The sequence below is a fragment of the Electrophorus electricus genome, chromosome 24 (assembly GCF_013358815.1).
Source record: "Electrophorus electricus isolate fEleEle1 chromosome 24, fEleEle1.pri, whole genome shotgun sequence".
NCBI classification, from domain to species: domain Eukaryota; kingdom Metazoa; phylum Chordata; class Actinopteri; order Gymnotiformes; family Gymnotidae; genus Electrophorus; species Electrophorus electricus.
In genome coordinates this window covers 9,961,874-9,976,324 of record NC_049558.1, presented here as the reverse complement: position 1 = coordinate 9,976,324, position 14,451 = coordinate 9,961,874, and the positions used below count along the sequence as shown (strand labels likewise).

At 41.4% G+C, this 14,451-nt stretch overlaps 1 protein-coding gene across 1 annotated transcript; it reads left to right on the top strand.

Moving 5' to 3' along the window:
- Positions 1-5,415, top strand: LOC118240724 (nuclear valosin-containing protein-like). The gene is made up of 5 exons (XM_035522570.1): positions 1-313; positions 398-450; positions 631-721; positions 885-993; positions 4,195-5,415. The coding sequence occupies exons 1-5, from the start codon at positions 264-266 to the stop codon at positions 4,222-4,224; spliced, it is 333 nt and encodes a 110-aa protein (XP_035378463.1). The 5' UTR covers positions 1-263; the 3' UTR covers positions 4,225-5,415.
- Positions 5,416-14,451: the final 9,036 nt, after the last annotated feature.

Below are 14,451 nucleotides of genomic sequence, written 5' to 3'. Positions count from 1 at the left end.
TCACAGTCCCCAGATCTTAATCCTATAGAACATCCCTGGGTAAAGGTATAAAACAGCAGTTTAGAACATGTCAGTCCCTCCATGTAATTTGAGAGAAAATATCCTATGAAGATTGGACCAAGATTCCTGCTGAGTATTTTCAGCACATAGTGCTGTGCCAGAAAGAATTGCTGCAGTTCTGGAGGCCAAAGAAGGTCCAACATGCTATTAAATGGGTGTACTTAAGCCAGATACACTGTGTCCTATAATAGGATGTTGCTGGAATGTATGTGGATGTTGTTGGAACGGCCGCAGAGTTGCAGCAGCAGTACAGGTAGTCTGTGATCCTTTCCCCCATCCGAGTGAGTTTGCCCCGTTACACGGGGTCGAGTTATGATGTGAATGTTCAATTACACAGGATGGATTGTGGGCGACGGAACCGAACGGCCTTCAGGATTCAAGTAGAGAAAGGTGAAACTTCTCCAGCCTTTGAGTTAATCACAGGACTATTGCATAGCAATTAGGGATAACAGAACAGCTTTCGGGGGGTTTGGGTGGGGTGCCTTATCCGCCCCTTTAACAGAGTAGTCACAATTCAAATTTCCCTTGTTCCATTGTTTACAAGGCATTATACATGTGGTTTATTTATAGTTCACGGGGTAATATGCAGCGTGTCTGGTCTGTCTGCTTTGGAAGAGAAACATTTGGCCAAAAGAGCAAGACACAGCCAGGAGGATGATTGGTAAGAGCAGATCATAATATGCACCTTAAAGCTGTACACTACAGCTAGGTCCTGTTCCATGACTGCATATATAAATTTACTACTGACATTGCCATTTGTATCTGGCCATTTACAGTGCACTCTTGCTCAATGCAGTACTTGAAGCTGATTTTCCATTGTGTAGTTATTATGTTCAAGAGATGTTTGACCCGGTCAGGGTGACACACTTTAGTGAGGGCAGCAGTATCCTAGAGGACACTACAGACAGTGACGGAGACATCTCAGAGCGCGAGGTGAGAGGTTGAGTTTTTTGTTACTCTCTCTACGACATACTTTTCATGCCAGGTACTATTGTCCAGTTCAGCCCAATTTAATTTACTGCCTTGTATTATCATATATAAATTGCTGAACGATATATATATATATATATATATATATATATATATATATATATATATATATATATATATATATATATATAGAGGTTGGAAATTGGTTGTGTAAAAATGAATTGTGATTGTTAAGCCACACAGATGTAAGTGGACATCAAGGGAAAAAATAGTGTGGGTGCCAAGTATGGTGATTGTATCTTTAAAGCTGTAGGAAATGTTACTTTCAGAATGTTTGTGAGATAAAAAAAAAAAAAAAGATATAATTACTATCCATGGTGGAATTGAATGTGTTGCAGACAACATAGGCAGGGATTAGACTGAAAAATATCAGAGTATTCTTAGTGCCGTTTATTGCTGTTGTCAGAGGTTATGCAGCCATATCCTCCCTAGCAAGTATGGCTTCTTCTTCTAACTGTTTGGCCACCTGCAGACACAAGTACCGTGTTGAGCAATATTTAATTACATCTACTCCAAATGCATATTTAATTGCATTGTTAGTATTTATGCAAAACAAGTGTTAGGATTGCCCTGCTCCATTGCAGACTTTCTCACTCTAGCAAATGCGGCTTCCACCTCCTCAATCAGTTGATCCGCATCATTTTCATAGGAAACATCATTAGTAAAAGATGTTTGAGGAACAATCTTAAAATTCACATCTGGATCTCGCATCTTTCTGTAAGAATCCAGTGTCAACTGCAACTATGAGGAGAAACAGTGTTAAGCAATATTTAATTACATCTACTTGAAATGCATAGTTCATAGCATTGTGAGAATTTGTGGAAAACAAGTGTTAGGATTGCTCTGCTCCACTGCAGACTTTCTCACTCTAGCAAAGATGGCTTCCACGTCCTCAATATATTTATCCCAGTCATTGTCATGGAAAATCTGAGTCTTTTCAGGAAACATCATGACATTCATATGTGGAGGTTCTGTCTTTTTGGAAGAGTCCAGTTCCACCTGTAGATATGAGTAGAAATATTGTTGACCAGTATTTAAATACATTTAATTGAAATATGACTTTAATTACATTTTGATACATTTGTAATTTATCATTTGTATTGGACTGGAAAGGAAACAAATACAATTTTTTATCGCATATCCATTATCACATAGCCTGCAGGCCTAATGATGTAAAAATGTGCCCCCAAATGTTCAACAGAAATAACAGGACCTGACACACTAAGGTACCGTAGACCCATTCAAATTGTGCTATTGGAACAATAAATTCCAATGCATTCAGTCATTTTAGCTAGTGTTGATTTTGATTCTCGCCACAATTATACCAATAATCAGCGTTACAACTCAGCATGCAAAGTCACCGAACAGTCGACTGTTAATTCTATAGTAAGGAGAATGTAAAACAAACAAACAAAAAACCCACCAACAGTATTTTTTTTCCTGTAACTGACAAAGATTACGTATGCTAAATGTATGTGTCCTAAATATATTCTAAATACATTTACATTAGTGGTTTTAATTAATTTCTCCAACATTTGTTGAAATGCATTTGTAATTTATATTCAGAGACATTTCAGTGTACTTAAGTACAAGCATTAAATTAGCATCACTGTTCACCATAGCTGTTTTTCCATTTTTTGTGGCTTTTGTCCCTTGCCTCAGTATGGCTTTAAATCATTTGTCTTGGTTCTACTTTACTTACTATGGCTGATTCAGTTGTCTGAGTAGTCAAGTCATTCTTCGTTAAATGGTTTGTTCTAGTATCTGTTTAAAAAGTAACAGAAAATGTCTTATTAGCATTGTATAGATACTTAGAACACTTCTACGTAGATCTCTCTCTCTCTCAGACACACACACAGTTCATCCAAGTGGTGGCTGTGGTCAGAACTTACCCTTAAAGAAGTCATCATCTGAGGTGGAGTTCCTTCTATTAACACCCTTCCGACAACAGCAAGTGAAGAATAGCACAACTTGTGTGAATGTTCTGGCAGGGATCTGGGCTCGTGTCTTTTCATTTTTCTTTTTCCTATATTGACCAAATATCCCATGGTTTTCCTTTTCATACTTCTCAGAAGGAACAGGTTCCTTGCATCTTGGATTACAGTAGTAACTACTGGACTGACCCATAATAAATTTTGTTTTGAAAATCCAACTAACCGGCACTACTTGATAACAGAAGAGATCGTTTGGGTAAAACAGAAATGTGATCGGTAGACTAAAATTGGTTCACAGAAATTGCTCATTTGAAAAATCTGTTCTTTGACTACATCATAATTGCATAATTGATGCGGATGCATTATGACATCGCACGTCACGTCTGCAATAGTTTTAGATTTACACCAACTTTAAAGAGAAAATGATGATTAGCAAATGTAGTTGCTAGTGATTGTCTAGTGATTGCAAGCAACGACTATTCGTGCTCTGCATTCTTGCGTATTTATTTATGCTAGGCTGTACATAACGCAGCCTTAAAAACATGGGATAGAAATCCCCATGTAACACAATTCAGGTTCTGTCCAAATACATGGCTAGCTAGCAAGTTATTTTACAATCCCATTTAGCACATATATCGCCACGAATGTCCTGAACAAAACACGCTGTACCTAATCCCCATAAATGACATATCTCTCACTGAATAAAAACTTGTATGCTTCAACAGTATACAGTGGGAGAAATGGCGATCACCTTTAAAAGGATTTCTTACTGTAGGCCTATTATAAACAACATGGAGGAAATTAAAATAAAAATACTTCAGTTAGACCGTGGACACAGGCTGCTAATAAGTCAAGTAAATGAAACTGGATGGACTGCTTAATTATGTAACAACACAACATTTATGGTGACGAGGATGTTTCACACATACACTCTTAAGTGATGCTGACCTCAATATCCACATTTCACATTGTTACTGTACCACTGTAGATGAACCTAAACCTCACATTCTCGTCACGTTGATAAGCTTTTTGAAAGTTCCGCTCTGCACGTCTCTGAAAAGCAGGCGAGTTCATCTCCTGGAAACATAAAAGCATGACACTAATGTAAATCTTTCACTTTGTTCTTATATGCGAGTTGTCAATAATTCAAAATTCTTGTTAAAACTGTGGAACTCTGTTGCAGCTCACTCTCTCTGTTTTGCATTGCCAGATCGCTGAACAGGAGCATGTCCGGCTTTGACACACGTGCCCTGCGCTGACCAGTACCGCCAGCAACCACAACACGTGGAGACGTAATCCTCTTTAACTACTTGTCCTTCCTCCATGTATATACACTCAAAACTCCAGTTTAGAGTGGTCAATGGCACTTACGCCAGCACACTGTACCGGTTTGATCACCTGTAGTCAGAGATGCACGGACCCGTTGGTGCGTACGCGTAACTCGGAGCGGGTGCTGCTCTCCAAGGTTATGCTGCTGCTTACTGTCACTCTCTCACGAGCACAAGTCCTCGTCTACTTTAACAAGGCTAAGTCACTGATAATGTAATAACAAACATGTTTGACAAAATACTAGGTCATGGTTTGCAGTCTAAAGTCCTTCTGACTTGCTGAGAGTTAGCCTGATTTGATTTAGCTTGTTCTTAACCTTTGTTTAGTATGTTACATAAAAGCTCATGGAAATATTTCAGATGTAACATAAATGTACCTGACCATTTTCACTGAAAGAGACTGGTAGCTACAGGATTACATGAAGCTACAATCAGAATCGATTTCTAGTCACCGAGCATTATTGTTGTGAATAATTAGAATTTAAATTAATTCATATTTTGTTAATTATGTAAATAAGTTACAATCTTGGAAGATAGTTTGTATTCTGTTTCTATATGACAGTTATATATTTTTTTGTTTGTTTGTTTGTTTTCTTAGTGTAAATCATGATCTTATAGTTTGTTTTCTAAGTGTGTTTCCAAATTGCCTTTGACTGCTGTATGCCTAATTGCAGCATTTAACCCCTCATTTCGTCTCTAATTTTTGACATGTACTCTTGTCTTGCATAAGTGGAAAGTCGATCAGCCCCCGTTTAAAAATGGTGAGCTTTTACTGTCACGTTAATAACATCACGCACGCGCACACCTAATGCTTTGACTGTCCTGCACTTTAAATATCTTCTGCACATAATGGAGGGTGTGCATAGTTATCAGTTCCCTTCGTGCAAAAGGGTTGTCTTAGGTTACTGTAAAGTCTAACGCACATTTGGAATCCTTTCTTTTGCTGAGATGTTACTAGCTCACATGATACTCAAAAATGAGCACAATCATCGAAATGCGGACATCATTGGGTACAGGGGTGCCTAGCCATAGTCATGAATAACTGAATATAAAAGGCTGAACAATCTACTATAAGCAATTGCATATTTCATTAGGTTTTTTTTTTTTTTAATAGGCTGTAGTAACTTCAGGAGCTCAGGCAGGGGAACATTAATATTTATGAGTGGCTATGCCACACCCACTGAAATAAAAGCTGAAGATGTCATTGCAGAGGTAGGAGAAGCCAGAGCAGAATATTACAGAATATTACATTATTACATTGCTTGAATAGTGGCTCTGTCTGCCCTGGGGGTATTATTGAAACCCAAAGGCTGAAAGGATGGGGAGAGAGAGAGAGAAAGAGAGGGAGCGAGCATGTGTGAACATATTCTTGTCACTGTACGGCTCCTCCCCCCAAACGTCTCCCCGTGTGTGTTTGCTTGTGTGTGTGTGTGTGTGTGTGTGTGTGTTCATCCGTGTGGCCACGCCCCCTTGTGTTTCACGCCTGCTCTTCGTTGTGTTGTTATTGTTTGCGTATATAAGTCCTTTGTGTAAACATTAACGTTGTCAGTGTTTGATCCCACGATAGCCTTAGTGCTACGTTGTCTTCCATGTCTCTAAATAAACATCGCTGTATGCATCACGGCTCCTCTTTTGTATCCTGCCAAGCCTCCCTGCGTTACAATTATGATCAAATTTGATAAAATACTAGGTCATAGTTTGCAGTCTGAAGTATTTTTGACCTGCTGAGAGTTAGCCTGATTTGATTTAGCCTGTTCCTAACCTTTGTTTAGTATGTTGCGTAAAAGCTCATGGAAATATTTCAGATGTAACATACATGTAATTGACCTAGTAGAGCAAAATTACAGAATTGTAAGGAAGAAGTGACGTTCTTGGGGCATATCATTAAGGGAAATACACACGGGCTGTCTCAAAACTGAGCACAAGCCATAATTTTGCTACCTAAACCATAGTGGCATACTCCCCTCTTACTGTTTTAGTCCCACACGCAGTACACCAAATACTGCAGGACCAAAGAGTGTCACACTTATCAGCCCAATGGTAGCTGAGATACCACACTACCCTCTTAGATATGCCTAATATAACTGTCAAAAGGTGTATAACACTGAACCCAGCTACACTCCTTCCTACGGAGGAGGATGGAGATCCACAAGACTGCACAGCAGTCTTAGCTTAAGTATGTACACCGCAGGTTGATCTCTTTGAAGAAGCCATAAGTAACCCAGACCTATGCCTCTATGTGGACGGGTCAGCAAGCAGGGACGACACAGGGGTCAATAGGGCGGCATACGCGGCAGTAACAGATCATGAAATACTTGAAACAGAAGTATTACCATCCTCCTATTCAGCGCAGGCTGCTGAACCAGTAGCACTGACGGAAGCATGCCAATTAGCTGCAGACAAAACTGTTAATGATTTTGGAGCCATATGGAAACATAGGCAATTCCTGACAAGCTCGGGTAAATATATTAGACATCACCATCTTGCTAGAAGCCATTTTGCTGCCAAAGACAATTGCAGTTGTTAAGTGTGCAGCTCACAGGACTACAGAAGACCAAATCAGCAAGGGGAATAATTTTGTAGATAGAGTAACAAAGGCAGCTGCAACTAAAACCGCTGTGCAAGCAATACAGGAAACCGCTGCTACCCCGCAGGCCACATTACGGGAGATTCAGTCAGGGGCTACCGCCACCGAACGCACCAGGTGGAGACAACTAGACTGCGCAGTGTACGATGGTGCTTGGACACACACACCTACGGGCAAACCTTGCCTAGCCAAATCATACATGCAGGGCCTAATCAGAATTGCTCATGGGCGTAGCCATATGAGCAAAGGGGGAATCGTGGACAGCATATTAAAGTTGCGCCAGAACTCACAATACTTACCCAAAACTTTTGTTCCAGCTGTCTTGTTTGTGCGCAGCACTCCCCAGAGGGAACCAAGCACGGTGGACAGGACCACACCAAGTCCTGTTAACAACCCACACTGCTGTCAAAATAGAAGGACGAGGAACCTGGGTACATCAAACACACTGTAAGAAGGCTCTGACACCAGCCCCAACTCCAAGCAGCAGCATCCCAACAGACTAGGTCGGAACTGTGTTGAGTAGGGTGTTAAAGGCAAGGCCTACCCTTTCGACACTCTGAACCATCAAGAAACCCATAAGATGGGTGTGTTGGTGCTTGTGATACTTGGGGTCTGGCATAGTGTCCACTTGAGTACATCCGAACGTATAACCTGGGATACCTCCTCCTCCGGTTATTGGACCAGGTTAAACAAAGGCTATTTTAGCACCTCTAACAAGGAACAAATCCCATGGTATCAAGCCTTCAATAAGCCAGTGCAGCAGACAATTACAGGTCACCTAAGAGAAAACACCACAAAGCAGTGTCAAATCATTAGGGTTCCGTCTGGTTCTTATGATTATTTCGCAAACAGAAAATATGTATGGGACATCAGAACTGATAGTGAAGTTAAACAATCAGTCAATCTTACTATTGCCAGTGCGCCCGGGGATGGAAATGCCATTCAGGTAACGTTACGAGGAAACTGGAATATGACTAATCCCAATATCCCAATAGTAGCTATCTGTGCTGTATAAAAAGAGTGGGGGCTGACATTTGTGCGCCACTGACACTTGAGCATTGCCACATAGAGAAAATCAGACACAGCTAACACAGTCAGAACACAGACTGCATATTAATATGGATGAAGAATCCCACGACTTATCAGAAGACTTGTTACCATTTCAGGGTCCCAACGCCACTGAGGCAGAACGATTAGCAGCTAAATGCCAACAAAATACAGCGTGTATGTCAGCCATTGTGCATGCCCAACATATCGAGCAGGAGTGCCTGGTGTGCCAGCACACCAGTGTTCCATGGACTGTAATCCCTTTGAAAAACGCAGACGTAGGAGAAGTGAATATGACAATCTCTATGTGCCAGGTTATTAACCAGACCTTAAACTGTCCCAGTCCCACTAACCCCTCACCACCGAAAATGATGCTGCATGTGGCAGCTAGAAAGAGTGAGATATTTGTATGGCAGATGAAGCAGCAGATGCGTCGACTATGTGCAGGTGCACAGCAATGGCACTTGCAGTGACTCCAATAGCAGTTCCCTGTGGAATTGCTCCATGACAACTCTGCAGGGGTATTGGAATGTAATGTGGGTCGGTGGTTCGGTGGCCTATGGTGAATTGCCACAGAACTGGACTGGTTGATGTTATCCAGCTGTAGTGCGCCCAAGGACGCAGATGTATACACTTCCCCATGCCAAGCAGCACAGGGTGAGGAGAAACATAACCAGCACAGACTATTGTGGTAGAATTCTGAGGGACCCATGGACCACTCCGGGTGGAACCATTGGTTGGTCCCTTTTCCTGGGCGGTGGCACAGTAGCAGCCCTGCAAAAGATCAATGGCTTAGCTTATCAGTTACTGCAAGTAGTTAATGACACCTCAGCAGCAATAGGTGCTTAAAGATAGAACAACAAGCAATAAGGGCAGCAGTACTTCAACATAGAATGGTATTAGATCTCCTAACCATGAAGGAAGGAGGAGTGTGCAAAATGATTAACACTTCCTGCTGTTTTTACATTCCAGATCTCAGCGCTAATATTACTGATTATATGAATCATATGCGATTTGCCTTCACGCCGCAGCCTACAGTTCCAGTAGCAGCTGCAGCGATCCCGATTCTGCTACCCATTCTTCTTCTTCTTCTTCTTCTGTGTTTACCTCCTTTTTTGTCATTGCGTGTCAGACGTCTTTCTAGTGTGTTCACCATGCCAGCGCTCAGCGGTCATGCCAATGACCAACCCCAGCTCTGTGAAGACATTCCGCTCCCCAAGATGGGCAGTGCTGGTGATCCACATGAAGACATCGTAGTGCTATTTGCTGAATAAATGTGTGATAATGTGTAATATAGAATAAAAGGGGGAAATGTTGTGGAAATTTACTTTGCTTCATTTTGTGGAAATTTACTTTGCTTTATTTTACTTTGCTTTATGTTTCTATAGTCACAGCATAACAGTTTGCAGATAAGCGTGTGAGTCAGGGACACCAGCTGCTCACATACTGTTCTAACCATAGACATAGAAGAAGCCTTCAGCGCTCAGGCTAACCAAAACATGAATTAGCAGATACTCTGTAGGAGTCGTTTTTCTTTTTTTTCTCTTTCTTCTGTTCTGTGTATAAGGGGAAGGGGGCTGTACTGCGGGTCAGTTCTCTTACTCTGTTATACAGGGGACAGAACTCAATAAACTTTTACTCTTTACTACTCAATGCATAAAGCTGTCTGTGTTTGATGTGCTCTCATTTTCCCACCACATGCATTTAGCAGTATTTCTGAATAACCGAAATGGCTTAAAACAGCTGAGGGGATTTTTGAATCTGAGTGATAAGATGTTCAGCAATTTATATATGATAATACAAGGCAGTAAATTAAATTGGGCTGAACTGGACAATAGTACCTGGCATGAAAAGTATGTCGTAGAGAGAGTAACAAAAAACTCAACCTCTCACCTCGCGCTCTGAGATGTCTCCGTCACTGTCTGTAGTGTCCTCTAGGATACTGCTGCCCTCACTAAAGTGTGTCACCCTGACCGGGTCAAACATCTCTTGAACATAATAACTACACAATGGAAAATCAGCTTCAAGTGCTGCATTGAGCAAGAGTGCACTGTAAATGGCCAGATACAAATGGCAATGTCAGTAGTAAATTTATATATGCAGTCATGGAACAGGACCTAGCTGTAGTGTACAGCTTTAAGGTGCATATTATGATCTGCTCTTACCAATCATCCTCCTGGCTGTGTCTTGCTCTTTTGGCCAAATGTTTCTCTTCCAAAGCAGACAGACCAGACTCGCTGCATATTACTCCGTGCACTATAAATAAACCACATGTATAATGCCTTGTAAACAATGGAACAAGGGAAATTTGAATTGTGACTACTCTGTTAAAGGGGCGGATAAGGCACCCCACCCAAACCCCCCGAAAGCTGTTCTGTTATCCCTAATTGCTATGCAATAGTCCTGTGATTAACTCAAAGGCTGGAGAAGTTTCACCTTTCTCTACTTGAATCCTGAAGGCCGTTCGGTTCCGTCGCCCACAATCCATCCTGTGTAATTGAACATTATTCACATCATAACTCGACCCTGTGTAACAGGGCAAACTCCCTCGGATGGGGGAAAGGATCACAGACTACCTGTACTACTGCTGCAACTCTGCAGCCATTCCAACAACATCCACATACATTCCAGCAACATCCTATTATAGGACACAGTGTATCTGGCTTAAGTACACCCATTTAATAGCATGTTGGACCTTCTTTGGCCTCCAGAACTGCAGCAATTCTTTTTGGCACAGCACTATGTGCTGAAAATACTCTGCAGGAATCTTGGTCCAATCTTCATAGGATATTTTCTCTCAAATTACATGGAGGGACTGACATGTTCTAAACTGCTGTTTTATACCTTTACCCAGGGATGTTCTATAGGATTAAGATATGGGGACTGTGAAGGCCAGGGAAACATTGAAAATTTGCTGTCTTGATACTAGAACAAATCCGTGATTATACAACCCTTGCGGCACAGTTTCTTGTCTTGTTGAAAGTGTCCTTCTGCCATAGTTTAAGCAGCTGCATGAAGGGGTGCACTTGGTCACAATACATAGGTAAGCCCTTCTGTTCAAATGTCTACTGATTTCAGAGGACCCATGGTGTGCCAAGAAAACATTCCTCACACCTTTACGCCACCTCTACCAGCTTGAACTGTTGACACCTGACAGGAAGGACTCGTTAATTCATGCTGCTTATGCCAAATTCTTACCCTCCCATCATCATAGTGCAACAGAATTTTGGATTCATCTGACAAGATGATGTTCCACTGTTTAGTTTTCTGCTCTTCTGCCCACTGGAGCCTTGCCGTTCTGTTTGCCTCAGACAGCAATGACACTCGAACAGGTCATCTGCGGTTATAGCCCAAATGTGCTAAGGGACGATGAGCTGTGCATGTTAGTTGGAGCAACAGCATTGTATCTGGCTGCAATTTGCTTGACCGTGCGCCACTTGATCATCAGAATGATTCTTGATGTCATCCTCCTCTGATCCCTTTCAAAATATTGGTCCTGGCTAGTCTGGTCCATGCCTTGTTCGCAGTTCGCTTCGCTCAGACCGCTTGACTTTCCCATTCTAATGTTTACATGGCGTTTTTTGCAATTAGTCAAAACTGACCTTTCATGACCTTCACTATAAACTTTTCTAAGCAGTCATGACCTCACCCTGTCATAATATTTACTATCAGATCTTCCCTGTGTCCAAAGTGATCTCATGGCATGAATTTTCCAGCCAACCATTTCTAAGTCAAGCCAATTCAAGCAGAAATGCCACTGAGAGCGTTTCTGATGAATACCCAATACCCAGGTAGAACCTTATAAAATCAAACTGACAATGACAAGGAAACCATATTTTCAACACCTCCAGCACAACAAGTAGTAGTTTTTAGCAATGCACTACTTTTAATGGTTGTTGAGCATCTGGAAAGAATGCAAGTCACCAGGATAACATCATCAAGAAGCCCTTTTAGACTTACTTCCATCAGATGAATTCGGCCTCTTTTTTGCTTCAGTATTTGGGACTAATTTGTAGGAGGGCATTTTGCCAACATGAATCCCCTCTGCCATGTCATGCACTCTCTGCATCAGTTGTGGGCCATACCTGCTAGACCAAACATCTGCATTCTGAATACTTTGGCTGAAGTTGTTAAAATGTTAGTATAAAAATCAACACTTTTAGCTGTATCTTAATTTCAGGCTGATTTAACAAGTAGATAAGCTAACGTAGTGAGTGGTTGTCTTGGCTTGTACTAATGGCAGTCAGGGGCCAAAACACTTACTGTAAAACTTTATACTTATAACACACTTTCCTTAACTATTACAGATGCCATTTAACAATGTGTTCTATTTTTAAAATATGGAAACAGCAACTCAGCACAGAAGGCGTTAGACCCTACCTGCATCCTAAGAACACATGGTTCACTCAGACCATCCATAGAGACAACAGCTGATCTAAGTCTCTTGCTTCGTAATTTTCAACGTGCTTGTTTATGAATAACTTTCGAGCTAACCACTGCTTATCACTTTCAAAGTGTTGTCAGAATTTATTGATATGAAAGACTCTCGTCATACTGATAATTGTCTGCTAGGACCAACTGACAACGTTATTGCCCCGACATACGCCCGGTGAGAAAAGCATTGTTGGAATTTCAAATATGGCCTGTGCAATGCTCGGTTTGCCTGCTAGTGTCGGCTTTCCTTGGACATTTACATTTACTGCACTTAGCAGACACTCTTATCCAGAGCGACTTACAAAAGTGCTTTGTTATTTATTCATAGAATACATCCTAGCCAGTCCAATAGGTTAGAGTCCAATATAGCAATGATCTAGAATATTGTAGAAATACAGGGATTACTGTTGATGCCTACAAGTGTTACATACTGGAGCCTTTCTCTCTTCAGGCACCCAACGCAAGGTATCTGCCTATCAGCCATGACATGGCGGCTTGACCACAAGCTGGTCGCCCTAGGTCATCCGCTCCCTCTTCTTGTCTCCTTTACCCCTCTCTTTCTCTTTCTCCGTCTCTCTTTAAGCACAGGAGTGGCTAATGGCGGGCAAGGGAACAGCTCGTGGCTCGTTCATGCAGAGAACATCTAATCTTTAATAACCTTGTCTCTTTCCTTTCTACGTAGACCCTTAGAACATGCCTCACTTTTCCCCATCATCCTGTAGATTTAGATAGTAGATATAGGACACATATATACTCTGTGCTTTCCTCAATAAAGTGGAACTCTCTTGATTCACTACCTTGGTGTTAGTATCTCTTGACTTCCCCGGATCCGGCTACAGAGGACGGAGGGCAGAGGGTAACTTGGAGGAGATCGAACCTGAAGGACTTTGAACCAGTTCCTAACAAGAAGTACGAAATACATAAGGTCTACCTTAAACATTGATAAGTGCAATAAACAATAAGTACTAGAGTACTACTAGACCAGCGAGTAGTAAGTTGCAGTAGTTTAGCTTTGAGATCACAAGAGACCGCACAAGCACCTGGGTAGCTTCCTGCGAGAGAAAGGGCCGAATCCTTCGCATGTTACAAAGGAGAAATCTGCAAGACCGGGTTAGATTTGAAACATGAGTTGAGAATGACAACTGGTTGTCCAAAGTTATGATGGTGATACCAGGGAGTTCTCAAAGGGAACCGTGAGGTCCTGATAAGAGCTGGGAGTACCCGGGATGTACAGAAGGTTGCATGTTAGCTAGTACAGCTAGCTGGCTCATTCGCTTTCTATCCATCTTAAAACTGCCAAAGTCTCGAAGTAAACATGACTAGTGAGTTATTCTACACATCTGGCATTAGCAGAGCGCTACAATAATAACATGTCACCGTAGTAGTAAAGCGATAAACACTTGTCTTATGTAGCCGACAATCTCGCAAAATACACTAAGCCCGTTGTCATAGCAACCAGTACTTAGCTTGATCGAACTAGCCTAGCTAAGCTAGCCTTAATGGGCTAACAAAGACTAATTTCTACGCCAGACGCACATAATACAAATGCATATTAGCTACATAACGGTTCCATTATTACCATGCTATTAATTAATTTTCCTGTATATGCACAACTGTAGACCGGGGGTTCTTTAACGTAACCCCCTTCGCCATTAGCTTAGCTAGCTAATAAAGCTAAGCTAGTTAGCCAGCCTAGCTAACTAGCTGATTTGTTTCAATGTGGAGACGCAGTGTCTCTAATAATTTGAGTTTGTTTTCAGTCGGTACGTACACTCAAACGTTGTCATACAGTTATTGAATAAATCAGCAGAAGCTGTTATTAAGATAACCTTAGCAGTGGTAAACTACACACAATGATTCGCTTTAAATAAATTAAATACAAAAAAACCAAAACATCTTTCCACGGTCAACTGAGAAGTCCATGTCTTTGTGAAATTAATTCTATAAGAATAATTTAATACTACTTGCTTTGGAAAAAGGAACACTTCATGCCAAAATTAAAGTGTGCAGGGCATAGTAGTCTGCTGTAAAAGTCACGTACTTGTATTTTCACAATACAGAGGCTGTTTAT

Excerpts from the sequence above, each read along its gene's own strand:
- LOC118240724 (XM_035522570.1), top strand. The coding sequence starts at position 264 with ATGTATGTGGATGTTGTTGGAACGGCCGCAGAGTTGCAGCAGCAGTAC. Across the intron at positions 451-630 it reads CAGGATTCAAGTAGAGAAAG|TTCACGGGGTAATATGCAGC; the intron begins GTGAAACTTCTC and ends GTTTATTTATAG. Across the intron at positions 722-884 it reads CACAGCCAGGAGGATGATTG|TTATTATGTTCAAGAGATGT; the intron begins GTAAGAGCAGAT and ends TCCATTGTGTAG.